Genomic DNA, 27,774 nt, shown 5'->3' with positions numbered 1-27,774 from the left:
CCCTGGGCAGCCTGTGCCAGTGCTTCAACACTTCTTCCCTCCCAGGGAAGAAACGTTTCCCGATACCCAACCTAACCCTCCCCTGGCGCAGCCTGAGGCCGTTCCCTCTTGTCCCGTCACTTGTTACCTGGGAGCAGAGACCGACCCCCCTGCCTACAGCCCCTGGCAGGCAGCTGGAGGGAGTGAGAAGGATCCCCCTGAGCCCCCTGCTCTCCAGGCTGAACCCCCCCAGCTCCCTCAGCAGTTCCTCATCAGATTTGTGCCCCAGCCCCTTCACCCACCTCTGGACACGCTCCAGCACCCCTATGTCCCTCTTCTAGTGAAGGGCCCAAAACATCCCACAGGATTTGAGGTACAGCCCCACCAGGGGTGAATACAAGGGGATGATCACTGCGCTGGTCCTGCTGGCCGCGCTGTTTCAGACACAAGCCAGGATGCTGTTGGCCATCTTGGCACACTGCTGGCTCATGTTCAGCCAGCTGTCACCCAACACCCCCAGGCTCTTTTCCATCAGGCAGCTTTCCAGCTGCTCTACCCAAAGCCTGAGTTGCATGAGGTTGCTGTGACCCACGTGCAGGACCCAGCACTTCTCCTTGATATACACTTTAAAGGCAAGCTCAGCGAGGCATGCTGATCCCTTGAAAACTGGGGCCTAATAGCTTAGTGAGGTCTGAAGGTAAAGCAAGTGTGATTCTGCTCCTGTGCCACCTCATATGCTGGGAAGAGAAATTTAATAAATTCCTCCCCTGGTGGAATACCACCACCTCCAGGGCTGAGGACACATGACAGCTAACCACACTAAAACCCTGCACAGCAAACACAGTACTACCAACCAGCTCAAATTATAATGAAGTGATGCTAGAAAGGCAATGTAGAGCACAAATCTGGCCAGGGGATTAGAGCTGGACACCAACTCCAGGAGGGCAGTGCTAGACTGACATCCTGTGCATCTGCCTATAAGGAAAACACAGCTGTCCAGTTTAGCTTTGATGGTGAATGCAACAGATTTCACGACTACATTAACTACTGTGTGACTGTGGTCATCCTTGTGTATTATTTGAGGCATGTGTTGGTAAAACACAACAGCTGAGAACTAACCTGTCAATGTTAAAAACTGAGCTAGAAGTCTCTGTTGTAAAAGCTGCCAAGAGGGAGGGAAAAAGGAGTTGTACGGCTGAGGGCATGCCTGCACTGCCCTCGCTGGTAAAACTATCCCATTCAAGCTTTAAGTTCACAAGCGTTTCCCCACCAAGCAGACACAGGATATCCAAAGCAAGCGATATCATATACTCCATATCCAACTCATTAAAACAATTTAAACTGTTAAGAAAATCTCATTATTTTATTGTGTAATGTAGCATTGAAACATCTGAACAAATCAGTATCTGGGCTGTACAGGCTGCTGTTCTTTCATTTCTTTGGGTTATAGAGCATCTTGTCAGTACATAAACAACAACCTTTTGCATTATATTCTTTCCGAGGCATGCTGGTACAACACAAATTTCTCTTGTCAAATGCAGCTAAGTCTAACTTCCAAACATCATGCACAAGAAACTCATCTAGTGACAATGTAAACTCAGCAGAAGGGCAGGTCACAGGTCTTGCTTGCTCACGCTCTGCAGTGCTGCAGGTTTGTGTATGATATTTGGAATGTTCTGTGAGTGTGAATAATACTAGTAAGAGAAGAGGAGAAAAAAAAAAGTATGGGTGCCTCGGGGTTGCCAGCTCAGCCAAAGTTGTGCAATGCTAGCCTGAACATGTCATTGGTGCAAACCCAGGCATCGTTGATGTTCTTTAATAGAAATATCTGGTGGAATCCCATGATAGGATCTTCATCAGCCTGTAGAAAGAGAGGAAAAATAGTTCAAAGAGTTCTTTTTTGAGAAATGTATTCCAAAACTTGTCATAAGATAACTTAAAAACTAATGTTAACAGTGATGTCACATGCTTTAAGATGCGTAGTACCTTAAGAGACACTAATAAAACCAGAGGTTCTGTTCCAAGGTGCTTTGCAGACTAACACCTAGGGCCCAATGACACAGAAATCCTGCAACAACCTCTGAAGTTGGGGTTTTCTGGAAGACTTGCAGACGTCTCATTCCAGCAGCTTCACAATGTTGATTGATAAGAGCACACCTGCCTCAGTGTTGAATCACAAGTTTTCTCTGGGCCTTCCCCAGGAAATGAGCATAAAACAAGGCGTTTCAAAATTAGTTTTTAGCTGCTGTACTTTGGATTGATGACAGCAGGGAGTTTCTGGAGAAGCTGATATCAACAGTATTGCCTGAATGATCCAAGTAGTGACATAGGTTTTTGAAAGCTTTCCCAGAGCAGGTACAGCTAGCCAGCAACGTAGTGCTTCCCACTTCCACTGTCCGGGGACAGCTTGAAGGAAGCACAATATTTGCTATAGCTGCAACAAGATGTCCTAAGCACAGAGAATCTCTGCAGCAGTGCCTCAATTCCTGCCTTTGACAATTCATCTAGGGGGACTTGTATAGTGCCTGCACAATATTTATTATATTACTACAGAAGTAGAAAAATAGTATTAGAGGGACACTAGTTCTCCCACCTAACGTTTACCAGCCTCCTCAGAGACATCATGCAGGAATTAAAGCCTCAAAATAACACAAGTGATTCCCATATTGGCTGGAAATCCCACAACAGGACTCCATCTGAACAGTGCACACGACCAAGCTACAAAATCTTCTGATACTGACCATAGCGTATTCAATTCAGCATTTTTGGAGGATTTTAAGCTCTATTCTTTCAGTACACAACTATTCAGCTTCAGAAAAGGGGGGGAAATGCACCAAAAAAAAAAAAAAGGAAAGGAAAAAAAAAGCATTGAAGAGCAGCAGCCAGAGCAGCACATGAAACAGACTGTCAAAGTGCTGAATATGTATTCACAATGCTCTGCTGCTGCCCACCAAGAACAGCAAATGAGAAGGCTGAAGAGCAAAGCAGACCACAGAATAAGCAAAAAATAAGTGTTTACTTAGGAAAGTAATATTCATGTAAGTGACAAATTGACTATGATATAAGTCAGCTTTGAGAAGCAACTTGCTAAGGGCATCAGTTATATCACAAAACAGCAAGTCTGCCGGAGCACTGGTAGGATCAAGTGCATGTAAAAACAGCATTCCAATCCAAAACCACTGCAAGGATTTCACAGTTACAACTGCCTTGGAAATAAAGTGGTGTAGGTCAAGTGTGGTTTCAGTATGTGTATGCTAATCCACAGAGGAAACCCAAAAAGGGTCCTAGATTAGCTGTGGCCTCTCAGGAAAGTGATACTGAAGTCACGATGGAAAATTTTTAATTTTTTTTTTAAACCAGCTGAGAGCCCAAAAACTATCAAGGCAAGCACCGCGTTAGCAGTTATTAGGAAAGGAACAGAGATCTAAAACCCATAAGTAAGCAACTACGTAAATGCACAGAGAGCACCCACATATAAAATCCTGCATGCATTTCTTATCATTTTAAAAAAGTGATACAATAAGGAAAGGCCAGAACAGGACAAGAAAGCTACAGGACTGTTTCCTGTAAATTGAGTATGAGACTCTAGCTTGCAAAAATGTGATCAGGGTGGAGAGAACAGGCAAGATAAATTCCTGTAAAACCATGAAGGACAAAGTGTATGAGGAAACTACTACAGGCAGAAATTAAGAAGGCAACAGGTAAGGCCAGAAGTATGAACAAGTTAATTGTTCAGTAGATGAATGAAAGAAAAATGCGCAAGACAAGTGCCAATGAAATCACTGTTCCAACAGGCTGATGAACCGGGCAGCTTTTTGTCACATAGGTATACACCTTTTGGATTAGGCAGAGTCGCTGTAATCAGCACAGTGTGAACATGAGCAATTATGCAGAATTAGACCAGCCATCCATCTAGTTCATCTGCCCATGATACTAGTGATGCCAATTATTTCAGGGTAACTATTAAGCATTACCATTGTTACATCTGCCCAGAAAAGATGCTTGCATATCCATGCTGAAGAGGTGGCCTGTGCACTGAAACCCATGGGTTTCTACCTCTTCTAGCTTTTCCTAGGTCTCAAATACAACACTTACATCCTAGCGTAGTCTCACTACTGCTTGAGAGTTGGTAGGTTCCTAGACATGAAGGAATCGTTAAAAAAAACCAAACTGAGTAGTATCAGAGCGCTGTACATGGACATACTACTTTGTAAAACATCTTAATGCTATCCCTTTTGTCTAAGTTGGAATTAATTAATATTTGTGTCAGCTGCTTTCTAATGGCTTAGTTTAAATCAGCCAGGCAGAATCATTTCAGCTTGAATAATTTCCAATCGCAACTGTTCATAAGCATTTAGAATACTCTCAGATGCCCTACAGTCTCTTCTTTTTAGGTCACTGAGGCATCTATGACAAGTTGCGTAAGTAGTTTTCACACCAAATTTGAGCATGTTGTTACTGACATGAGTACACTTTAAAAGCATACCTCTGGACAAAACCCTTACCACCAGACTAGTTTTAGTGTACATTTCCTCAATTTCTGATAAGCCTGGCTGCACTGCAGCTCTTACTGCTTTGGCTTGAGGAGAATTTCCTCCTTTCTTGCCCAATTCAGGATGGGACACATGAAAAAAGATTAAAAGAAAAGGGAATTCCTTCCCCAAACACTTCCTCTTGTACAGATGGCAAATTCCCACAACAAAGTCATACATTATTGCTTTTTTTTATTCCTTTCATGTAATATCTTCACAGTATAGAGGAGCAGTATACTTTAAAAACAAGGATAATTCTAGACTACTTTTAAGGTGAAGTAAATAATTTATAGTCCATTCCCAAAATTCTGAGTATGTGCTATTAACACATAGCAAAGACCCACAGTTGAGTGACTTGAGATGCTCTACTAGAAGGCATAGACTAATCCTATCCCGTTTTGGTTTGTATCTTCATCACAGCTCAGATAACATCACTGAAATTCTTTACCCTTACTTTCCACTCCAAATTCAGCTATGTCCAACTCAAAATTTGCATTCCAGATGTGGGACCAGGCTTGAAACACAGAGGCTTTCTTTTTCCTACAAAGCCTTCTTTTATGCAGTTCAAATTCTTTCACGACAACCTTGAGTTAAAATAACAAGTCACAGAATCAGATTGGAAGGATCCTGTAGTTTCCAGGCCAGCCTCATGCTCAGCATGAGCATGGACTACAGAATGGTTTGGGTAGGAAGGGACCTACAAAGACCATCTAGTCCAACCCCCCTACCATGAGCAGGGACATCTTTCACTAAGTCAACCACAGCTTTGTCTAGCTTTTCCAAGCCTGCAAAACCAGGTATTTCACAAGGTGGTGTCCAGGGACCATTTCCCAGGGTTTCAGCCTTCCAGTGAAAATCTTCCCTGTGTCCAATCAGAACCTCTCAAGTTACGGTTTGCAACCACTGACCCTTGTTACTGTCTAGTACCACCAAGAACAGTTTACTTTCAGGTTGTAGAAGTACCCAACTGCTTTCCACCTACATTTCAGGCAGATTGCCCTCAGCTGCCTCCTCTGCCAGCTTCACAGCCTCTGAACACTGGCAATCTTGGCAGCTTTTTGATCTCTTCCAGTTTTTCTACGGCCCTTCTGACCTGGAGGCTCAAATCTGTAGAAATCCTCAGCTTCACAGACCTGTGGGTCATGTCAGAGTACCTGATGCAACACTACTTTGCAATCCAAGTTTAACTGCACGACTTTTCTCCTCTTGCCTGCTCAGACAGTTTTACTCTTCCACCAGCACCCCGCAGCAACTGTTGAATTGAACTGCAGGGTTGCAACCACTCTTACCTCAGAGGGAAGGCTAATTACTTTAGATAGCAGGCTCTTTCAGATGTTAAGCCTCATTTAACAGGCTTTAAGCAAGGCTTTAAGTGTTCAGCATGCGTTACAAAAAACATCCGGTGATTTTAATTGCAAATTTCCTTTCCCTTTTAAGACTAGGAAACACTGCATAACAATTAGTTATTCACAATTAATTCTGCAACAGTCACTTCAAAATTCACACGCCCGGAGAGCGCCACATATCTGCCACATTGCTCTGAGAACGCGCAAGCCACAGCCATGCTTCTCAGCCGATCCCAAGTGACAGAAAAGCGAGAAGAGAGCACTCCTTACTCAACCAGGACAGCGAGGACTGCATGGAAGAGAGGTAAGGCAGAGGGTTAAACGTTGTGGAGAGCTAGCCTGAAGACTTCGTTGGTGCACACCCAGGCACCTTGAAAACTTTTCAACAAAAAGGTTTGGTGGAAGCCTAGAACCTGGTCATCATCTGCCTAAGCACGACAGGAGAAATATGTTACTAGGTGAAGCACACTGAAAATACTGGGTGACATTCTGGATGAATATTGGCAAAGTAACAGCACACTAAACAAAACTCACTCCTACAGACTTAAACTGATGCCTACTCTTCCTAGTTGAAGCAAGCAAGCATGCACCCAGACAATGAATAGCAATAAAAAAATTAGAATAGAATTAGAATAAGAGGAGGTATATTATACTTCTACAAAAGGTTAAAAAACCCCATTACTACTTACACCAACATCTATTAAAGAGGATCTTTCATATGTTTACTCGTAAATATGCTTTTGAATGAAAGCGACTACTGTACAGCTTCTGCCTGCAAGTTAGGTCCTCACTGGTGATATTCACCCTACTTAGATACTCTATTACTCTCCAACATCTTTTACAAGAAGCTATTCTGTATGGTCCCCTCAGTTCAGATGATTGTTCTGCTGCCATAGATACTGCCTCCCCGCCCCAGCTCACATTGCTATTAGCACGATGGGCTGTAGAGTGCACCACCACAGAGGCTGATCTTGTCACAGGGCAGTGGCGATTTCAACTGACCTCAGTTAAACCCCCTTCCAGCAAGGAAGGCCAAAAGGCTTAAAACAACCTAAACCTGCAAGTTTACTTAAGGCATAACACTTTAGTAAAGGAAATACAGAGTTTAACATTAACAGTCTTGGCCCCATTATTTCTTCAGAACTATTCTTGTGCAGTGAAGAGAGCTGAGGCCTTTGTGACAATTTGGTAGCAGTTCATCCCACAATATATGCAGGGAGAGCAGAAGGTTTTCTGCTTTTCTAAAAGCAAACAAGATTGAAATATAATGGTTTAAGGAAGAAATGCAGGATGTGCCTAGCTCACTTCAGAACAAGTTTCCACTGAACTTTCGGGACTAGCAATTCAAGTAACTAAGGCCTCAGAAAATCCATTTAAATATCATGCCAAGAATGACTTATTAGAAAGGGAATGTTACAGGTATTTTAGCATTATTTTCTTGGATTGCTCTATTAAATGCATAACATATGCTCCTCCATTACATAAAACAAATCAAGTTTTGAAAAACCACAGACGATTCAAAAGCATATGCATTAATTGTACTGGGCTTTGAAGAATTCGGCTCACAGCCCCATGAAAAGGATAACTGAATAGTAAGCAGGAAGCATGGCTTTTCCCTTCAAATTCTGCTACTGATGGTATTGGAAGTGCCCTTCCTTATGCAAATTTCTCTACAGTTTTCCCCAAGACCAACAGATACAAGCTGGTATATTTTAATAATATATATATTAAGAAGGTAACCTTTAAATAAAGCCAAGTATGCAGCTCTATGTTTGCATGTTAAAGCATAGCCTGCTCCACTGGAGCTACAGATAAGCCACTTGTTAAAATGCACTAACTGAATGCAGTTGTTCTCAGTTACTGTCCTGTAACTAGAACAGGACTGAGTCAACACATATGTATTAGCACAAGTATTCTCTACATATATTGGCAGGCTCATGTTTGTGTCATGCTACAGACTATTAGTGATTATTTCATTTGTCCACCTGTACAAGTATCACACAAGGCAGAACCAAGAAGTCAAAGTTTTAAGCTGACTTTGACTTTCTGGCCACTTCCTCAGTGAGAAGCCAGATTTCCAGGCATTAAACCATGCTTTTTAAAGCTAAGACTGGAGACACATACACAAGAAGAGTGGAAAAATGTTACTTCTGCCACTAAAAATTCACAAGCAGTTGAATTTGCTCATGACAATAGGTATACTTCAATCCAGCACATTCTTTCCTAATACCTAGACAACCTACACATAGTCCCTGAATTATTCTGAATAATTTCTGCAAACTGAAATTATTCAGATAAAAACACAGAAAGACATACTGCTCCAAGCCATGGTATTTATGGAAAGCTCCTAGACTGCATCTACAACCTTAATTACAGTACTAAAGGATGAGAAAACCCCAAAAGCTTTACAGAATCTTTAAGAAATTGGTGTCTTGCCACAGGATTCAACACAATCGCTGCTGCAAGCCATGATCTGCTTGATAATTATGCAATAACCTTAAAAACATGACTGTGCAAAATAAAGTGAAGATGTGACTGGCCCGGCCCAAGACAGAGTAAAAATTTGGCCACATTATTTGAGTTTTGTGCACACCCAAGAGTAATAGAGATGAGATCAGCATGTCTGACTTCATACCTGTCCTGCAACTCAGTGCTTTCCGTGGCCACGTGTGACTGTCCTCAGTGGAGTGTGTGCAGGTGGGATTGAGCAACAAGAAAGCTGGAATCCAACTCGCAGCTAGGAAGCAGGAGCAACTTTAATGAAAGCCAAAGCTATCTACATTAGGCTCAGAAGTGGACGCAATACACTGGGAACTGCTCTTCTCAATTGCCCAGCCCAAAACAAGTAAGGAGAATAGCTAAGCAAGCAGATTCAAACTTTCAGTCCTGTGTTTGCTTAGTTAACAGTACAGTCAGTGGAAGTTCGAATGTTTTGATCCTGGAAGTGTCATTCAGAGTTAACAGGAAAAGGAAACCTAAACAGCTCTTTTTAAAAAAAAAACTGGGCTGAAGTTACTCTAAAGACTGGATGGTGTCAGAGTCCTGACTTGGCAGCCTGGCTGGACCAAACTCTGACAAAACTATGATAGTTTTAACTATTGATATGTAATTCCATACTTTTTAAATAAAACTTGCCCACTGTGAGAAGTTCTGCCTACAGCTGACTTTTTATATAAAGGAAATTTTTTGCAGATCCCAGATCAATTTCTTTCATTAATAAGTAGTCTCGTTTATTTAAAAGTCTATGGCCCTGGTATATTAAGATGGAACATCTCCTCAAAAGAACAGGAGGCTGGGTGAGTTTGAGTTCAGTGGTATAACAAACAGTAGTGTAATCATACTACAGCCTGAAAAATAATCTGATTTTTTCACAAGAAGCAGCTGTTACAACAATAAGCATTTGATCTCACAGGCAATGCTCCCATGGCTGAACCAGTTTTGACTACAGAGGTACTGGACGGCATTAACACCAGGACTGTATTCTTGTGTCCCATGATAGTAAAGATAAGGCATGGTCTTACTGAAGGGTTATCAGCAACCAAAAAAAAAAGTCTGCTTTTAAATGCAACAGAGGATACTGAAACTGTACTGCACCAGAGTAAGGGAAACTGATGCTTCCAGAGCCCATGACATTTATGTACACAGTAAAAACCATGATACTTTGCTTGGCAGGAACATATGATTGTCTAATTACAGGTGGTTTACCTAGTCCTAGTTATCTGAAGGGCTGAGCAATTTCTTGACAGCTTGAACAGCAAAAGAATCCCATCCCAATGCAAGCTTACCAGTGTTCCTTCCCCACCCAAGAGAGCATTTCAATGTTTTCAGAAATCAGATTTGGAATCCTGCAAAAAATCTAAGACATAAGCATTTGTTAAACTGTAATGGAAAGAGTTTACCTTAAGCTGTCCCACTACCATACTGAGTATACAGCTGTCAGGTGTAGGCTGGTGGTCTTGTGCTGTGATGCTGTGTTGTATTTTTTGGAAAGGGAGGCTCTGCAATGAAAGGAAAGCAAAATCAGAAAATGTACAGTCATTGTATTGTTTAACTTACAAAACAATGATTGAGCAAAACCAACATTATGAAGTGTTAGACTGTTTTGGTAGCACTGCATGGACAGTTGTTGCAAGTCAGCACTACTCAGGCTGGGTTGATCGTAACAGCTATTTTTCAAGCAGTGAGACATGAAATAATGTCACCATATCCAGCAAACAGTACCTTTCCATAGTCTAATTACACTGCCTGAAGAGCTTCAGATCATCTGTAAGCCGAAAATTCATGTGATAAAGGCACAAAGTTTCTCTGCTCTGAACAGCGTTAAAGGATTGTATGACCTAATACTTGGTGTTTACCAGACAACTCAACATTTTCTTCTTTATTGTATTAAAGTGGCTATGAATAGAAGATAAACATGGTTGACCGAGAACCAGTGTTCAAGACTTGAAATCCACATACCCACGTTTCCCCGGTTTTTGTTCCCTTGATGCTCACGTATCCAAGGCAAGGGTGTCTGGAGTTAAGCGTGCAAGAAACACACCTCGAGAAACACCAGACACTGTGGAGAAATTCCTCTTTTGACTTAGACCACATTCACATTCCAACTATGGACAATTCCAAGCAGCGAACACCAAATATCTAGGGCATTCTCAGAGTCCTGTCACACAAATGCAATTTTGGCACTGTTCTGTCTAAAGCTGCATTAATGCTAGATGCTTCAGAAGTGGCAGTTCAGCATAGATGGAGGTCTGAGTGACCACATGGCTGACACCCAGAGTCCATGCACTTACACAGGACAGCAGTATGTGGTTATTGAAACCCTAGGTTATACTTTGATGCTGTTGCACTGTTCCCTTGATTTGTTAACAGGTTAAGGCAGACCCAAACATCTACTTTTGACAAGTTCTGCATTTCAGTCTAGTGGAAGGAGCCTGAAAGACTGCTAGAAGGCCAAGGTACAAGAACAGGAGACCCAAGCTGTACTGTCAAGGATGTGAAGTACAGTCCTGGCTCTACAAGGATAAGGCTCTAGGAAGAATACCAGGAAGCTAAATCCTTACAGAACACAAACTGTGGGAGGATCAGTACCTGGGGAAGCAAAGGGAGCATACAGAACAGCCCTCGAATCAGAGGGACACTATTCAAGAACACTCTCTAATAAAGTCTGCAGTGTTTCCTCTTGGCTGGGAGAACAATCCCACCATGAACTGCAAAGTGAGCCAAATGGTTTGTAATATGGAACAGACATTTAGTAACACACACACACACAAAAAAAAATATCCAGAGCAGTCTTTTCTGAACTACCAGTAAAGTATTTTCCAGGGTCACCATCCCAAACTTAAATGTACAATGTACCCACACAGCCTGCACAAGCTTAGGCTGGGACACCGCACACCCTTCCTTTGACAAAAAAGTACTACAAAGCCTGGTCCCACCTCAGCAAAACAGCTTCTTGTTGAACAAGTTCCACAAGAAGTCTCTTGAAGAGGCAGAGGGATCAAAGGGAACAAATGTGTCTGTATCCAGAACCCAGCTTTCAGTGTGACAAGACGCCAATGAGAGGTGAGACTGCGGAGAGAAAACAGGGAGGAAGGACAGACTTTGGAGTCAAGAGCTCTGCCAAATGGTGACAAGGAGCCAAAGACAAGGCTGCGTGAGACAGTGCCTGTGTCAAGTACCTGATTGCCCCCTTCAGAGAAAATGACCCCAATGGCTGGCCAGCCGAGTGAGCTACTTGGGTGATGAAGTGTGGGAAATCCCAACTGGAAAGAGTTGGGTCAGCTGATAGGAAAGATCACTGATTTTTAGGATAGTCAGAAGCCACCTCAAAGGACAGTTGCTTATGGACATCCATCTGTACTGGAGAGAAGCATCTAATACAACAAAAGCAACTAAGAAGCAAGAAGCCACACAACCACCAAGGCTTTTAGTGTCCTCTGACCCAAAAACTTGTCTGGGCTTTCACTACTAAAACTGGAATCCTCCTTGAAGTCAGGTAAGAGCAATTCTGCAAGAGTAGCTTAAACTCAATCCTAAGCAACCAAGCTCCCTGTCCCAGCTTCCTCCTTGGTCCAGGAGGCTTGCAGAACTACAGGGTTATCTCAAAATCTCAATGTAAATCAGGCTGCCCCCTGATTAGGACAGGCACTCTTATTTGAAACAACTCCTAAGTCCAACACCAAGACACAAGGAACAAGTGTCAACTCCCACTCTGTAAAAAGATACACGTGCCCCAGTGCTGGCAAAGCAACATCTGTACAACCTTGCCCTCCTGTATTAGCATCATCTAACAGAGTAGACTGAAAAGGTGCCATATCGTTGTTACACAGCAGAGAACTTGCTGTAAATTACAATCTTGCCTTTTGGTGCTTACTTTGATTAATCAGCCAGGCACTGAAGAACACCAGACTGCAGAAGTGCAAAAAAAATTCAGTGTCAAACTTCCAGTGATCTGCTCAACTGACTAGGAAGCTCCAGAAGCACAAACGGTAGGTGAGCACATTAAGCTGAAAGAGCAAACAGAGCCCAGCTAGCTCAGTGCTTACAGAGGTATGCTGAAACGACGTTAAGAGTCATGGTAAGTTGATACAGCCCCCATAATGAGCCATAGCAGTGGAAGGGCATGGAATAATTTTACTGCGTTTCTTCCTTACTTTAGGCAGATTGATACAAATCAGAAGTTTCCCTAAGGCAACGTAGCACGCCTCCACTTAGCAAGCAAGACTGTGCAGCAGGCAAATGAATCCAGAAAGTTCAACTTGCACCACAGACAGGGAAGGTAAAGATGAGTAATGCTCCAGTGGGAAAGGGGCCGATCTGCACTGAGCCAGATCCAAGGCTGCCATCTGAGACACTGTAGCCAAGCAATTGCTTAGCTGGTTGGATATGTAAATGGCTGCTAGCCCAGAAGTCTAAAGAACACCGAGTACACAACCAACCAACCCTGGAGCTTGAGTATCCCCTCACCTAGAGACACGCAGTTGCAAACTGCTATTTCTGAGCTGCATGGCCTTCTCAAAGGCAATGCAGGCACCTAAAACACAGATCCAAGGGCAAACCTCACCCTTCACTGTTAAAGATGTCCTGGATGAACGCAGCGATTCCAAAACACAGGAGCAGTATCTGTGCAATAAGACAAGTGTCCAAGTTGCAAACATTTTTCTTCTCAATGTGTAATAAAAATGGCATATCTGCCTGCTATACCATGCTCTGAGCAGAATGCCCAAGGACCTAAAGCATGCCCTCCACATATCTGGCAAGAGAAACACACTTTCTAGTCTCATGACAGCTTGTAAGTACATGCGGTTTTATAACAGAAGCATGGATTTACTCAAAAAGATAAAACTTCAAGTTTAACAATGAACACAGTGTTTCAGTCTCTATGCATAAGAACTGCTTTCCTCTCATTTTCTCAAAAAGAAACACGGGTTTCAAAGTCCTGTACTGTAAACACTCCTATCTGAACAGCCGACACATGCTGCACTGAGAATAAGTCAGGTTCTCCACTACAGAACTTATTTGCAGCTTGTGTGTCAGAAAACAAATTGTTCCCTGCAATAACGTGTTTAGCCTCTGTGTCACAGGCAGATCCAAATAACAGGTCTGATATTGCTATTTTCTTGGCATGCTTTAAAATAACAAAACCCCACCCTTCATTCCTCTAGATCACAGGATCATCTTAGGAACTATACTTTTCTAAAAAAATAAAGGAATCATATCAAATGCAATTGCAGTCACAATATAACCTTGCAAACTAATGGAGTCCATTAACATTCCACCATTAGAGCCACCAATGGAACATCCCACTACATAGGATTAAATCTTAAGTAACATTTTCTGAAGATGAGAAGTTGGAAGCACAAGTCCCATATTCAAGATTTTTAGACTGCTGAAGTCTAACTCAATTTTTCAGAAGCAATTAATTTATATTCTTCAGAACTGTTTCCCAAAACATTCAGTAAAGATTACAGACTTACAGAGAGTTTTTCAACAATAGCTGCTTTGCCCTGGAACTGCTGTCCTTCCCACGTAAGGCATGATGCATCAATCTGGGGGGAAAAGAAAAGCAATCATAAACATGCCTAGGTAACCCTTTAGCAATCCTTGTAAGAAACTTTGTTTACTTGGCATATATCCTTAGAATCCAACTATTTTGAAACTACCTCAAAGGGAGATGGAAAGAAACCACAAAGAACAACTGGAAATGTTTGGAATAAACCAGCTAGAAATTAAGCAGACTAAATTTCATTATCATGATTCCACCATCAAAAAAAAAATTTCCTGCTGGATCAAAGTTAGCTTTCAGAAGTAAATCTAAAGGATAAAAAAAAAAATAATCCTATGGACACGAAGTCAAGCACTCAGAGACAGAAAAATATATGAAGAAATCTGACAAAATAAGCTGCGCCACCAGTTTGTTTTTTGTTTCCTCTCAGGTACTGATATGCTTATCCTACTCACGCCCAGAAAAGTAGAATGTGCCTCTCAAAGTTTTCTAACAGACCACTCTGTGTGGCGTGAAGTAATTAAGGTGCTTCAACCTACAAGGACTTCCAGCATACAAGGGAGGGTGTTCTGAGCATGCTACATCAGGTGCAACAGCAACAGGCAAGAAACTTTCTATTCAGCTTAGGATACTCTGTTTAAACCACAGTCACAATATCCTACTGCTGACATAGCTCTGCCTTCTCAAATCCAGTTGTAAACCTTGGCAAACAGACCACTTAAACTGGTTTCCGCAGAGCTCAAAGCCTGCCTGCTGCCATCTCCAAACAGCATGCTCAACTTACACCTGATAGCCCAAGTTCCTGCATACCCTATCACAGATGGCTATTCCTTCCACCTTTTTGAGTTTAAATACCACCAGGAACATGATTCCCAGCTCTTTCCCATCCAGTCTTCAACTCTCACCGAAGCTCTGAATGTCTCAGCAGAAAACGGCAGATTCCAAAGAACTCCATTTGTATGCCCTCTGGTAGATTTCCCTGGCCTTGTGCTTGACCCACACATCAAAAAGCCACTTCAGCCACGCAGGCTGTGCTAAACCTGCAGAAGTCACAACCACTGTAAAAAAAGCTTTTGGTCCTCCACATATCAACAGAAGGAACTACACAGCGCAGCAAAAGCCAAAAGAACAAAGGGGACCAGGGCAACATCACAAAGCATTTCAGGGTCACAGATGCAACTGAACACTGCACGAAGAGCCCCTGAATACAGTCTCCTCTTGAGTTTGGACACATTTCTTTCAGGAGGAAACAGCCTTTGATCATGTAATCTAAAGTCACATATCAAGTCATCTGGCTGACGCCACCTGCATCTTGCATGACATCAACCCCCGATGCTGGTGACTTGAGAAGCCAAGTGATGGTACCAGGGAATGAGGCTATCCTCTCAAGTATTCACAGCACAACCTTCAAATATGGAAAGCCAGAAAAGCCTTCCCCAAAAGAGGGGACCTAGAACCTGCCTGACTGAATCCACTTCAGCAATGAGCAGGTGAGCACACAGTAGTGTAGGACCCTCCTGATGTTTCAAAGTGCAGCAGAGGACATAGATGAAGTTGGTGAGGAAATATGCTCTTCCTGGAACACACTACAACTTCCCATTGTACCTAATCAGCATCCACCTGACTCTCTGCTATAGGTTGCGTTCCTTAGCCACTTACTGTATCAACAATCTGGAATTGCTTCAAGAACAAAAAGCAACTCCTCGTTTATCCCAAAAGCCCTACAGATGAAAAAATGGCATAAGACAGTATTTCATTATAAGTAGCCACACACTCAAAGCAAAGGAAAAATGTCGCTACAGCATCTTCCTGCAAAACAGCTGCAGGGGGATAACTGTAAAACCAGTCTTTGACCTAGTACTCCAACTCACGTAACTCAAGCAATTCATGGCAAAAGTGACTGGCCCAGATGCCTACCTGGAATAAGTGACAAAAGCTCAATTGACTTGGATATTACACTGCTAAAGGAGAAAACTGAACCTTTGGGTGGAAGCAGTGATACAGGAATGCAAAACAAATCCAAGTGCTCCCTGCTGCATTTCTGCATGCTATGAAATGTTTGCTGCCACAGGGTGTCTCAAGGCAAAAAACTCAGCAGCAAAAGCACATTTCTGCAGAACCTCCCCTAATTTAGACAAGTTGTGACCTTGGTGCATTTCAGCCACACAAAACAGGGTCCCAGTCCTCCATAGTTTTGGAACTCCACAGAACACCACGTATCAGTGACCTGCATTATAGTTTTCCTGACTACATTTGCAGAGGCATCTCCACTGAATGATGAAAGGTAGAAAGACTCTAAGGGTGGAAAAAAAGCCAGGAGTTCATTGTGTGGAGGGCCATGTTTCCAGGAATTTAAATTAGCCTGTACTTAACACCAGTCTTCCGAGGTGTGTGAGACTGAATGCGTTTGGGTAATAATATGACAAAAACTGCTAGGTGCCTTCCTATGTGGAGCTGTGGATTGAACACAGGCTGCTTGTTTTTCTTGGTTTAGAGGCTCTGTGTACATTCTGGCCAAGAAATTATAATGCAACAATCTAGTAGACAGCAAATACAGAACAAACCAAAGCGCAAGTGCTATCAGTGCCAGTATAAGGAGGGGTGTCAGATGGTGATCATGCAACAGTTTCAATCCTCAAGAGCTTGGTGAAGCCGCATACAACTCATCCAGCAGATGAAAAAAGAACAGAAAACCAGGATATGCTGCTGAAGACTTGTAAGACTTGAGTGTCTAGCTGAGGTGCCTCAGCCACCCAGCAGCATTCCTCACCACCAGTAACCAGCTGCACAGGCAGTGCACTCTGCATGCTCTGTGGGAACCTTCCCCCAGAACTAAGAGCTGATGTTCCCTGGGTTTGTTAACTACATTCTTTAACTCTGGAAGCCAAATCTACTTTGCCCAAAATAAGGGGCAAAAATAAAAATCTGATTTTTGAAGAAATTTAAACTGAAATTAGATTTATTTTAAAAATTCTAAGTATTTAAACTGGATTCAAGATTTAAAATATATTTTAATGTTCTGAGGATTAATACAGCATGAGATTCAAGAAACACCTGCAAGAACTGCTAAACACAGAGTAGGGCATACATTGCATCCCACTTCAAGAGGGATCCAAGCAAATCCACACCTGTAAATTAATGGCAAAATAAAGCTAACATATTTGCTTTTACAGAGAATTTAGTCACAGGATCATCATCAGCCCCCTCCACTGCAAGCCACTGCCTACAGTCAGCTGGGGCTTTTATGTGTCTAACCGCCTATAGGTAAGGCTGACAAAGCTCAAAACAGAAGTAGTGAAGTGTAAAAGAAATGCAATAAACGAAAGTTGAGTAAGTGTGATTGCATTGATTGACATTCTGGAGTCTGAATAAAACCCACCATCCCACCCTGTGCACTTCCACCCATCAAAACAGGGAAACCCAGACAGATAACAGAAGAGAGTGTTACTCCCTTTTTAGAGATACTTACATATATTGCTCCTAACTGAGTCCTGTCTGCATCAAAAAGCTGGTAGTAATGTTGTACAAAGCTGGACCCAATCTGCTCCCAGATAGGCTTGTCTCCCATTCTGAATCCTCACCTAAAGCCAGTGACTATAAAGCAAACAAAAAAATAATTAGAAAGGTCACACAATTAAGCATAACACTTGGCTTGAGTATTAAGCATCAGTAAACACAGATCCTCTCAGCTGGCTAGAATTTTTCTTTGGAAGAAGTAGGACAAGTCTCATCTCTGTGTCCTAGACTTTTGTAAGTAAATATCTTAGCAATCATATAGTTTAATTTCTTATTACAGTATTGGGTGATTTCTAGAGCTATTGCAGTGTGGTCACAAATCATGTATGAAAGCGGAGAACAAGAACAAAAATTAGTTGTTAGCACCTTCTATTCAAACATTTCAAAAATTACACCACTGAAAAAGTTGGTGAGTGTTTGCTACTTCAACTTGATCTTGTCTACTGTAAACAACTGACATATTAATATGTAGTGTCTGCAAGTGGCTCACACCAACTGATTTACCTGTTCAGCTCCCCAGGTATTTCACCATCCATAGGCCATTGTGTAAGGAAGTTTCTTTCAATGCTACACAACAGGAGTTAATTAACCAGCTCTCTGCTTAATGCAAGCTTACTTTCCTTTTCTATGCTGTCACTAAGGCTGAAGTACACTCAACAATGTTCTCTGTGAACCTGTAGCAATTTCAAGGTACAAACGTGATTTTTCATAGTAGTGAGAATCTGCTGTTCCCAGTGAAGGCACTGGAAGCTCAAGAGGCAGTGCACGCTTCTGAACATGAGTCCCTCCAAACTAGGGGGATTAAACAAACATACAGCACATGCAGCAGTCCAGATAGACCCAGTCTAGAAACCACCTTGTGCATGATCACTACCGATGATCGCTTTACCATGTCATTAAATTTTTCAAGAAAGCAAATTCATTTTTACTTTATCCTGACACCTGAAAGGCTAAAGGATTGTGCTAAGATTCAAAACATGATGTTTTGCTCAAAACCCGCTACATGACATTTTAAGATCTGATTTTACTTAAGCAAACTAAACTACACTTGCTAAATGTCAAGAATTGTCAGACTACTACTAGTCCCTCTGCAATCCCTGACCAGGAACCCTGGAACTAGAGATCTGTACTGCACCACTAGTCTGGAAAGGCATGAGATTCCATTTTAGAACACATGACACGACAGTTATTTTGGCTTCCTTTAGATGTCAATTACTCACACACGTCTTTAAGGTTTGACAAATTCCTAAGAGAAGCAAAAAACCATATTCCCCAAGATCTCCACAGCAAGTATTATTACCAGGCCTAGCTTTGTGTGCAAAGTCAGCCAAGAAAGCTCTTCTCATATTTTACGCCTTTGGCTGTTTTCCTCATACAAATGGGAACTGAAATGAGTTCAAACCCTAGCCCAGAAGTTTTAAGGTTACACAAAATCGGCCAGACTTACAGAACAGCAACTGTCTTTTATTAGATCAATGGCATAACAGGAGGTAACAAACATACAGGTTTTCAGGCTGGTAATTTCAACTACCTAAGTAAAATACAAACCAAGAACAACTGCTAGAGCTTAGACACCCAGACTATTTGAGGGAGAAAATGGCTGGCATCTGTGGAGCTGAGAACGTGACAGCCCAGAGAACTGTCAAGGTGGCCCTCCCTTGCTGAGAAAGGGATGTTTTCCAGCCTGTGAAAAAAGGAGAGGTTCAGCAGGAAGAGTTCTGGTTGTGATAATGCACTCCAAAAGCATGCCACAGACTCCGTGGATTTTGACATCCAACTGATGCTGGCTGCATGCTAGTTCTCAAGTGCATCTTAGAAATGCATTTTATTCAAGGCTGAGATAAAAAATGAACTTAACATAGAAATATCCCACGCAACATGGTCAACATCAAACTCAGAAACCCTGCACACCAACAGAGACTAGAAATTCAAAGACTTGTTGCCACATAAATATCTGAACTGCTCAAAAAAAAAAACATCTATCTGGCATCAGTCACCATCACACGCTCCACTAATACTTGCAATATATGACTCAGTCTGAGGAAGTTTTACCCAGTGCAGCCACTCCTCTGGGAAAACAGATCACAAATTAAAAACCCATCCAAGTACAATAGGTTTAAAAAAACCAAAACACATGCACACCCTGAACAACGAACCTACTTTACAACAGAAAAAGTTGTATTGACTGCAAAACCACAATTGCCACATACCAGCCTAACCCAGAGCAGATGTAGAAATGTAACAACTTCAGCCTGCATTAAAGGGGTTTACGTTGAAAGAAAACCCCCTTAAAACCATCACACCAACTCCGTGGTTGTTAGGGCACTCTCACATCTTATTTGGAAAACCAGAAGTACTAATATTTAGTTTTGAAGTCTGCTGTTTCCACTCCAGACCTGCAGGTACCTAGAGGTGTAGTTTGGGATAGCTGTGGCAGAGCCAACAATCAGTCCAAGTGAAAAAATCTCTTCTAGTCACTTTCTACAGACTGTCATAGCTTCAACTTCAACCCATGAACTCTCATCACTCTGATATCCTTCCTAAACATTCAAGTGCAAATCTAGTTGATGGTATCAATGTTAAACCGCCACACACCTAACACTAAGATGAAGTAGTGAACAGCAAAACCACATCAGCTTATTCTCCTGAAGCTAAATTATTTTTTATATATATATACACACACACAACGTGTATTCACCTTTAACAGCTCACTGTACCATCATATGAACTCCAGATCAAGCCGTATGCTAGCTACCACTGCACCTAGTTTAGACCCAGAGGCTTTCAACTCCTCAAGGCACAACAGCCTCACTCAAGCACCAGATGCCTTCTGTTCTGTGAGAAAGCCTTTGAGGCAAGAAATTAAGGAATTCATATTTTAAATACAGAAAGTAGTAGTATAGTTTCTAAAACTAAGAATTAGTATGCTAGCTTGCTATCTCCTTCTAAAAAAACATATTTGTATTTTGGCAGGTAAAACACCATTACACACAAACAAATCAGCGTAAATTTGACCAGTTATAATGCTGATTTTGCCAGAAGTGAGAACCAGACAAAACAAAAAATGCTGCTGAAATTAATGATCCTTGGTTTTGTTTGTCACAACCTTGCTTTTTTTCCTGTGCCATTCATATATGGTTTTGCTGAACACTCTCGCTCTCCCTGGAAAGGTTTCTATTTTCCTTTTCTGATTTGTCACCTTTTCCTCCATGCTGTCTTATGTTCTCCACCTGTCATCACAGATGTAAGAAGCTTAGAGATGTACCTAAAGAAAGAACAAGTAGGAACTATCTGTGTCATCAAGCCCAGTCCTTTTCAGTGAGATACAATCCATGTAACATTGTATTCATACATTTATCAGGCTGTTTTAATGGGATAAATGTAATATAAAAGGCTTTTAAGATCTATTCTAAAGCTAGGAAGAATGCATATGCTCTGATGTTGTCAAACACCAGGATAACACAGATGTACCTCAGAGCCATCCAGCCAAATCTATCTGTGGTTCACTCAACATTTGATTACAGAGGCAAGAATATTCAGTTAATATTAAGCCAGATAAAAGAAGTTTCAATAAGCCAGAAGGCACATAAGATGTGGCACTGCTGCTGAAAGTTACCACTGTATAAGTGTATTACTGGATATTCCACCTTCACTCCCCATGGAAAAGGAGACATAATTCCTTAACCTAATTAATTTTCTTTCTTTTGTCACTTCAAACCAAAACTACCTCATCACATTGACTTAAGATCATCACAGTCCATTCGATTAACAGCTTCTTCACAGAAGCACAGCCGCAAAGCTGAGCTACCAACACAAAAGTGTAATACTTTAATCCACATTACTAAATTTTTTGGAATCTGCTCATATTAGAGAATTTATGCCCACCTCAAATACCACCCAGCAGTCAGTGCTCAAGCCAAAACCTAGTACAGTGCACAAAAACTGCAGCTGCCAGCAGCTCCCTCTTCAACAGGTATACGCTGACGCTGCAGAACTGGAATCGCTGCTGCTCCACGGGGGACTTTTCCACAGTGAAGTCTAAATCAAAATTTCCAATACCTTTGCCAGGCCACACACTGACACATCCTCAAGTGTAAACTCCAGTCCTCTACACATCTCTCACCAAGCTTCTTACAAGGTACCATGGTGTCCCCAGTATCTTCATCCAATGTTCATCCCTTGGCGTGGCCCTGCCACTGCTGCACAATGCCTTGGTGTACACCGCATCTCTGAACGCACAGCAAAGCTCCCATGTTCAGCATCTTGCAAGAGGGAATTCATACCCTAAGCCATGCAGAACTTCCCAGTTCCACATACCACCAGGCCTTCCTACATGCAGTCACAGGCTCCCAACATCAACAGGCCTTCCCCAGGGCCCCACAACTCCGACAGCCCAGCCCGCACAGAACATACTGCCCAATGCTTCTGTTGCTCCTCGACCTTGCCAAATCACACAAGGCAACACTGCACGCTGAAGCCTCTCTCCCCACTTCCCCACAGGCTCCTCCGGCTTGTTGTGTCCTGTGCCACCAACCATGCTAGTCCAGGAGGGGGACAACTGCCTGAACTAAGCCTCTCCCTCACCTGCTTTGGCATGCAGCAGATGGCACCAATATCATGTGAAGCGGCACGACCCAGAAAGCAGCAGCAGCACCAAGAGAGAAGACGCATCAAGGTATGAGAAAAGGACTCGAAGAGAACAGAGCCTTCACGTGGGCCATGAGTGACCTTGAATTAGACTAAGGTTACATTGGCCTCAGGCAGCAGATTCTTCTGTCTGCAAAATTCAAACCCACACAATCTTTTCCACTGCTTGTCCCAGCTTAGGTGTTCCTATCTACCCTCATCCCTCTTCCTTCTCTGCCTTAACTCAAAGTGTGAGAGATCAGCACGAACACAGCAAGACTGCCTATAACTCCTAAAAGGGAACACAGTTCTTAGAAGACCTGATTCTGCAAAAGGTCTGGATGAAACCTCTTCCCATTGCTTCCTTCAACAAACAAGAAACCACAAAACAATGTGGAAACAATTCTGTGTCAGCACGCTACAGCACAAAGTTCATCTTTCTGCTGAAGCACAATCACCAGGAGCTACTTGGAGGTGTAACTTGAGGAAAAGCCACCCTTTTACTTGGCAAAAGTAGAAAGAGTCACCTGCACGTAAGCACCAGTGACATCTGGAGCAGGTGGGCTATCATCACAACTCTGCAACATAGAGAAAGACCAAATAATTGTTTCAACCAGTGGTTGTTTTTACTCCATTATCAGACCTGGACATATGTAAGCTTACTGCTTGAACAAAATTCTTTTTGAATTCAAGCATGGCAGACCTGCACTTCTAGAAAAATCCTACATTTTCTGAAAGAGTCAACAAAACCTAGCATGAGCACAGTACATTATAATGTAAATTGCTAAAGCAAATGAAGGTGGTCTCCCAGGGACAGCCACATTTTAAAAAGCAAGCTGTATTCAAAGAATCAATGAACGACCATCACAGGCAAATAAACTCAGTAAAGACCTTCCGATCTGCGGAACATCAAGAAAGAAAACACTGAATTTAAAAAGGAAAAACTTCAAACCAATACACTCTAACATGCTGGGGGGTGTGGGGTGTGTGTCATCATCTATTATCCAGTTATGACTACACTTATTCTATACAAAATCAAAGCATAAATAAACCACGCTCCCTGGACATTAAAGCTGGCCCTACACACCACTGCACTGAAGTTAAAACTCTCTTAAGATCGAATTCAAGCACATTTTCTGGAAGACATGAAAATCAGCATAACAAGAGAGCACCAAGGCTCCCTTTAAATCAGTGCTGGCTGGTGCAGGGGCACATGCAAACCCATGGCAAACATGATTTACACCATCAGTTGCTGCACCCTTCACTACTGATTAACATGAGCAAATAAGGCCAATGGAAGAGCTCTTGTTTTTTTCAGTTCCTGTTATTCACGCAATTTCTACCACGCATGTATTTTTGATTGCTCAGATTAAAAAAAAAGTGACTAGTCTTCAGACTGCAGTAAAAAAAATTAAAGCAGCAAACAGCTTTTAAGACTATTTTTGCTTCAATCTCTTTTCCATTACCACTGAAACTTGGAAAGATAGAAGTGTCTCCTGTGCACACTTGCTAGGAACACAATGGAACCAGCATCACAGGACCAGTTAAATCTTCCTTCAAACAGATCATCTATTCAGCTACACCAAGAATCACTCGATAACATCATTTTCCTTCAGCAAAGGCATACACTCTCAACAGTAAAAGCTACACAAATTATCACAGAATAACTCAGGTTGTAAGGGATCTCCCTCCAGCTCAAAGCAGGGTCAGCTAGATCAGATCAGGTTGCACACACCTTTATCCACTTTGATCCCAAAAAGCCCTGATGATGGAGACTACGTAGCCCCTGCAGGCAACCTGCTCCAATGCTTGACTGTCCTCATGCAGAGAGCAGCTCTCTCATGTCCAACCAGAATTCCTTCTATTCCAATTTGTGCCCCTTGTCTCCTGTTCTCCTACCAACTACCTCTGTGAAAAGCCTCATTCCATTTTCCTGATAACAGCCTGACAGTCATTAGAGGCTATGACTAAGCCCCATTTCAAGCCTTCTCTTCTCTGAACTAAAGAAGCCCTGGCCAGGCAGAATGCACATGAACACAGGGATGATGAAATACTGGAACTTACTCAGGGACATCACATATCATCCATCATTTATCTTAACACACTGTACCTCTTTCTGATAAACTCCTATTTAGTGGTCAATCTTTCTCCCATTTAAAAACCTGTATTAATTCCCAGCTGAGGAGCAAATTCATGCATTCAGAGACTGAAAGAAGTGCTTCTCTTCAGTATCTTTGCTATCATCTCCACAGTAGCCAACAGATCCACAGAGGCTAGCAATCCGAAAATTCAACAAAGACCTTCATATCGTAATTGCTAAGGGCTACGCTGTGAGAAATTACATTATTCTAAAGACACTTTCAGATCTAAAAATAATTAAGTCTAGATATGCAAACAGTGGAAGGCCAGAAAGGGAAGGAATGAATGACAAGATGCAGACTGTTTCCCTCTGAAAAATATGGAAAATAAATTGACTTTCCCTTTCTCAGTCTTTTTATTCCTCTGCTCCTACTTCATTAAACCAAATTAATGCAGGAATTATGCCAACCCAAAGTATATTTTTTTGGTTACAGATGTCAGCAAGGACAAGGCCATTTGTAAACCAAATATACAGGGAGGACTCTGGAAAATCTTTCACTGTGCCTACAGCTTGATGCTCATCCTATCTGCAACGTGGCAAGCCAACAGAGTCACAAAGTTAGTCCAGGTAATATTTGTCTATATATTTGAGAGTCACATGTTACATATAATTGGAGAGGAAGGCATAATGTTTTGTTGTTAAGCAATAGCCACAATGCTATATACATCTGCCATTTTTCCCACAGTATTCTTTATGCAAGCCAGAAACTGAACTCAAGTGCACAAGGCTTAAGTCGCATTTCTTTTCCTCGGGATGAACCCAAGACTGCTCAGTTTTATAGTAACAGAGGAGGCACTGGGGAGCTGAAAGGGAGAACTGCTGCACCACATTTTTCTTTACCTTACAGGAACAGTAACATAACATTTAATCTCCAGGAAACAGCAGAATAAAAGATATTTCTATCTATCCAACTATCACAACAACTGTTTCAGGTTAAAAGAAAATTAGGAGCCAATTTTAAAGTTATAGAAGCAAATACACCATATTTTTGTTATAATCTGTTCTTCTCTATCAAATCATTACTTAAAACTTAAACAGGTTCCTTCATGAACTCAGAAGCAAAAGAATATACAGTAATAATTTTTATTCTAAATAGAATTTCCAACAACAACTGCAACTTAGCCCTTGCAAGTTCTCTTGTGGTTCACAACTAAAGTTTGGCACATTTGAAAACAACCACTGTTGTACTTTTGTCAAAGTAGCCATTGTGAAAAAACAGCTCCAAATTAGCACAAGGGCAGCCACATCTGAAAATGTAACTCTAGGTAAATTAAACTAGTGCAGGGTTAAATGCGAGAGGACCAAGATAATGATATATGTATACTGCCCCATAACTTAAGGTTTAGCCACAGCGTTCTCTATTATTGATTGGCAGCATTCAAAATATAAAAAATTATCTCCAACATGCTCTACGATCTGCAAGCTTTCCATGTGTGTAAGCAAGGCTTGTTGTACCTCACCTCCATACAACTGGTATCATGGTCTTTGCTTGAGCTCCAAATTTCCAAGATACACCTGGGGAAAAAAAAATATCGCCGAAACCTTTCCTATGGTATCTACCAAACTAACCTTACACTTCCAAAACCCACACATTTTCCCTCCTGTTTTGCTTCCTTCCCCCACCCCGCTGCAACACACAATAGTCCTGTGTCCAAAAACATGGTATGTAAGTGCACAAACTGGTCACACACAAATATGAATATCAAAACCATCTGTGAAGCCACAATATCTAGAACTGAAAGAAATTATATTTACAACATTGCAAGCTATTAGGATATATTGCAATCCTTACACAAGACATACTCTACACCACCAGACAACACTATTATTCATGACAGAGACAAAAGAAAACCCAGCAGAGAAAACTGCAGAAAGTTGTTGCTATTTGCATTTCATGAAGAACTGAGCAAACACAGGTGTTAAAAACAAATACATTTCAAACCATCTACCAGGCAACTTGCAGCCTTTTTAGAGAAGAACGTGAAGTAACAATTGGGACCCCAGTGTTAACAGCCCAAAAGTGAGCCAAAATATCATTGCATTTCAAATTAGATTACATGTTTCACTGATAATGATACTATATACAGTAATTCCTCTACTTCTACACAGAGATCTGTGAAACACCTTTCTCTTTTGTTGCTGCTATAAGAAAACTTACGACTCACCACACACAAACACAGAAAGCATTGCCTAAATTCAACTCCTCCCAGAAAAAAAAGTGAAACCAAGATGATCAACTTCAGCAGGCAGCTGATTAATGAATCAGATTTGACTTCTGAGCAACACTTCTGCAACCAATTCAATTTCAAGCATTTACCTGGGTTTTGTTTGAGTTCAACTGGAATACAACGTGTATGCCACAAATCCAGCTCTAGAAGATACATTCACACTGGAAATGATGGGCTTCAAACGAGACCGAACAGCTGAAGCACTGTTACAGCCCGCCTTCGACAGGAAGCTATATTTGAAATGCAAGAACAGGGTCTTGGGACGCAACGTCTTCAGAAAGCTACTGTATATTAACGAAATGCAACATATGCTCCTTGCTGCTGCAGTTTTTTGCTGGTTTTGATCGGTTTTAAAGCTGAAAAGCGACAACAGCTATAGAGATGGCAGAAAACAATAATCTCTTGTAGAATCAAACTGGCAACTCCAAGGAAAAAAACAGACGGCTATGGCAGGTCGCTGAGCACAAGCAGTTTTGCTCATTTTGCTCCGAGAAAGCGCGGACCCTTTCGTTTTCTACGTGACAAAGTGATTCAACCACACCAGATGAAGCCCGTCCCTCGCACAGCCTGCCGGCAGCCGGCCCCACAGCCAGGCCACCGACACCGCGGGGCACCGAGGCCCAGGGGCCGCGCTCAGGCCGCACGAACCGCCCCCAGCCGCTCCCCCTCCACCGCCGGGCATCGAACCCTGCCGCCGGCAGGCAGGCAGGAGCGGCGACGGGCGGCCGGCCCGCTGCCGCCGGCCCAGCCCGGGCACACCGGGGCGGCCGGCAGGGAACTGCCGGTGGCTGCTGAGGCTCAGCCTTCACCGTCCGGGCCCCGCCGCGGGGCTCCGCTCCCTCAGCCCGCAGCCCGGGCTCGTCCCGGTAGAGGCCTCGCGTCCCGCCCGGAGGGGCCGGCCCGCGGGCCTCCCCACCCGCCTCAGCCCACCGCCCGCCGGCGGGGCCCCGCCCGGGCCCCCACAGCCCCGGGCGGCACCGCGGCTCCCTCAGCCCGTAGGTGCGGGCGCCGGGCCACGGCCGCCGCCCCTGGGGGCCCCGCGCTGCCGGCGCCTCAAAGACGGGGAAGGTCAGGGCGGCTCCGGCCGTCGGCTGCCACCCAAAGCCTAGCCCACGGCTGCCCGCGGCAGCGCTGTGGCCGCGCCACGGGGTCCCCCGCGGCCAGAGAGCGCGGAGTAGAGCGGCGCCATGTGCCGAGCGGCGGGCAGTCGAGCCCGCTCCCGCCGCCGCCCCGCCCCCGCGTACTCACCCCGCGGCTCCCACTATGGCGGCGGCGGCACCGTGCGCGGCGCGAACCCCCTCAGCCTCACTCGCCCGCGCTCTCCGCCCCGCCCCGCCCGCCCCGCCGCATGCCGGGACAGCGAGCTCTCGCCGGCCGTCGCAGCGCGCCGGGAGGGGCGAAG

At 43.1% G+C, this 27,774-nt stretch overlaps 1 protein-coding gene across 5 annotated transcripts; it reads right to left on the bottom strand.

Annotated features, from left to right (window-relative positions):
* Positions 1–1,321: 1,321 nt before the first annotated feature.
* Positions 1,322–27,774, bottom strand: NUTF2 (nuclear transport factor 2). 5 transcript variants are annotated; one of them, XM_055726810.1, is made up of 6 exons: positions 27,621–27,685; positions 25,605–25,659; positions 17,332–17,456; positions 13,834–13,905; positions 9,757–9,855; positions 1,322–1,840 (listed from the first exon to the last, which is right to left on the bottom strand). In XM_055726810.1, the coding sequence occupies exons 3-6, from the start codon at positions 17,428–17,430 to the stop codon at positions 1,727–1,729; spliced, it is 384 nt and encodes a 127-aa protein (XP_055582785.1). In that variant the 5' UTR covers positions 17,431–17,456; positions 25,605–25,659; positions 27,621–27,685; the 3' UTR covers positions 1,322–1,726. The 5 variants fall into 5 exon arrangements, with proteins under 5 accessions (XP_055582785.1, XP_014136299.1, XP_055582783.1 ...); XM_014280824.3 differs by lacking the exon at positions 27,621–27,685 and adding an exon at positions 26,462–26,602; XM_055726808.1 differs by lacking the exon at positions 25,605–25,659 and having other exon boundaries at positions 27,621–27,774.

The sequence above is a fragment of the Falco cherrug genome, chromosome 14, assembly GCF_023634085.1.
Source record: "Falco cherrug isolate bFalChe1 chromosome 14, bFalChe1.pri, whole genome shotgun sequence".
In the NCBI taxonomy this organism is placed as follows: domain Eukaryota; kingdom Metazoa; phylum Chordata; class Aves; order Falconiformes; family Falconidae; genus Falco; species Falco cherrug.
The sequence above is the reverse complement of the archived record's forward strand: the minus strand, read 5'-3'. Positions and strand labels throughout refer to the sequence as shown.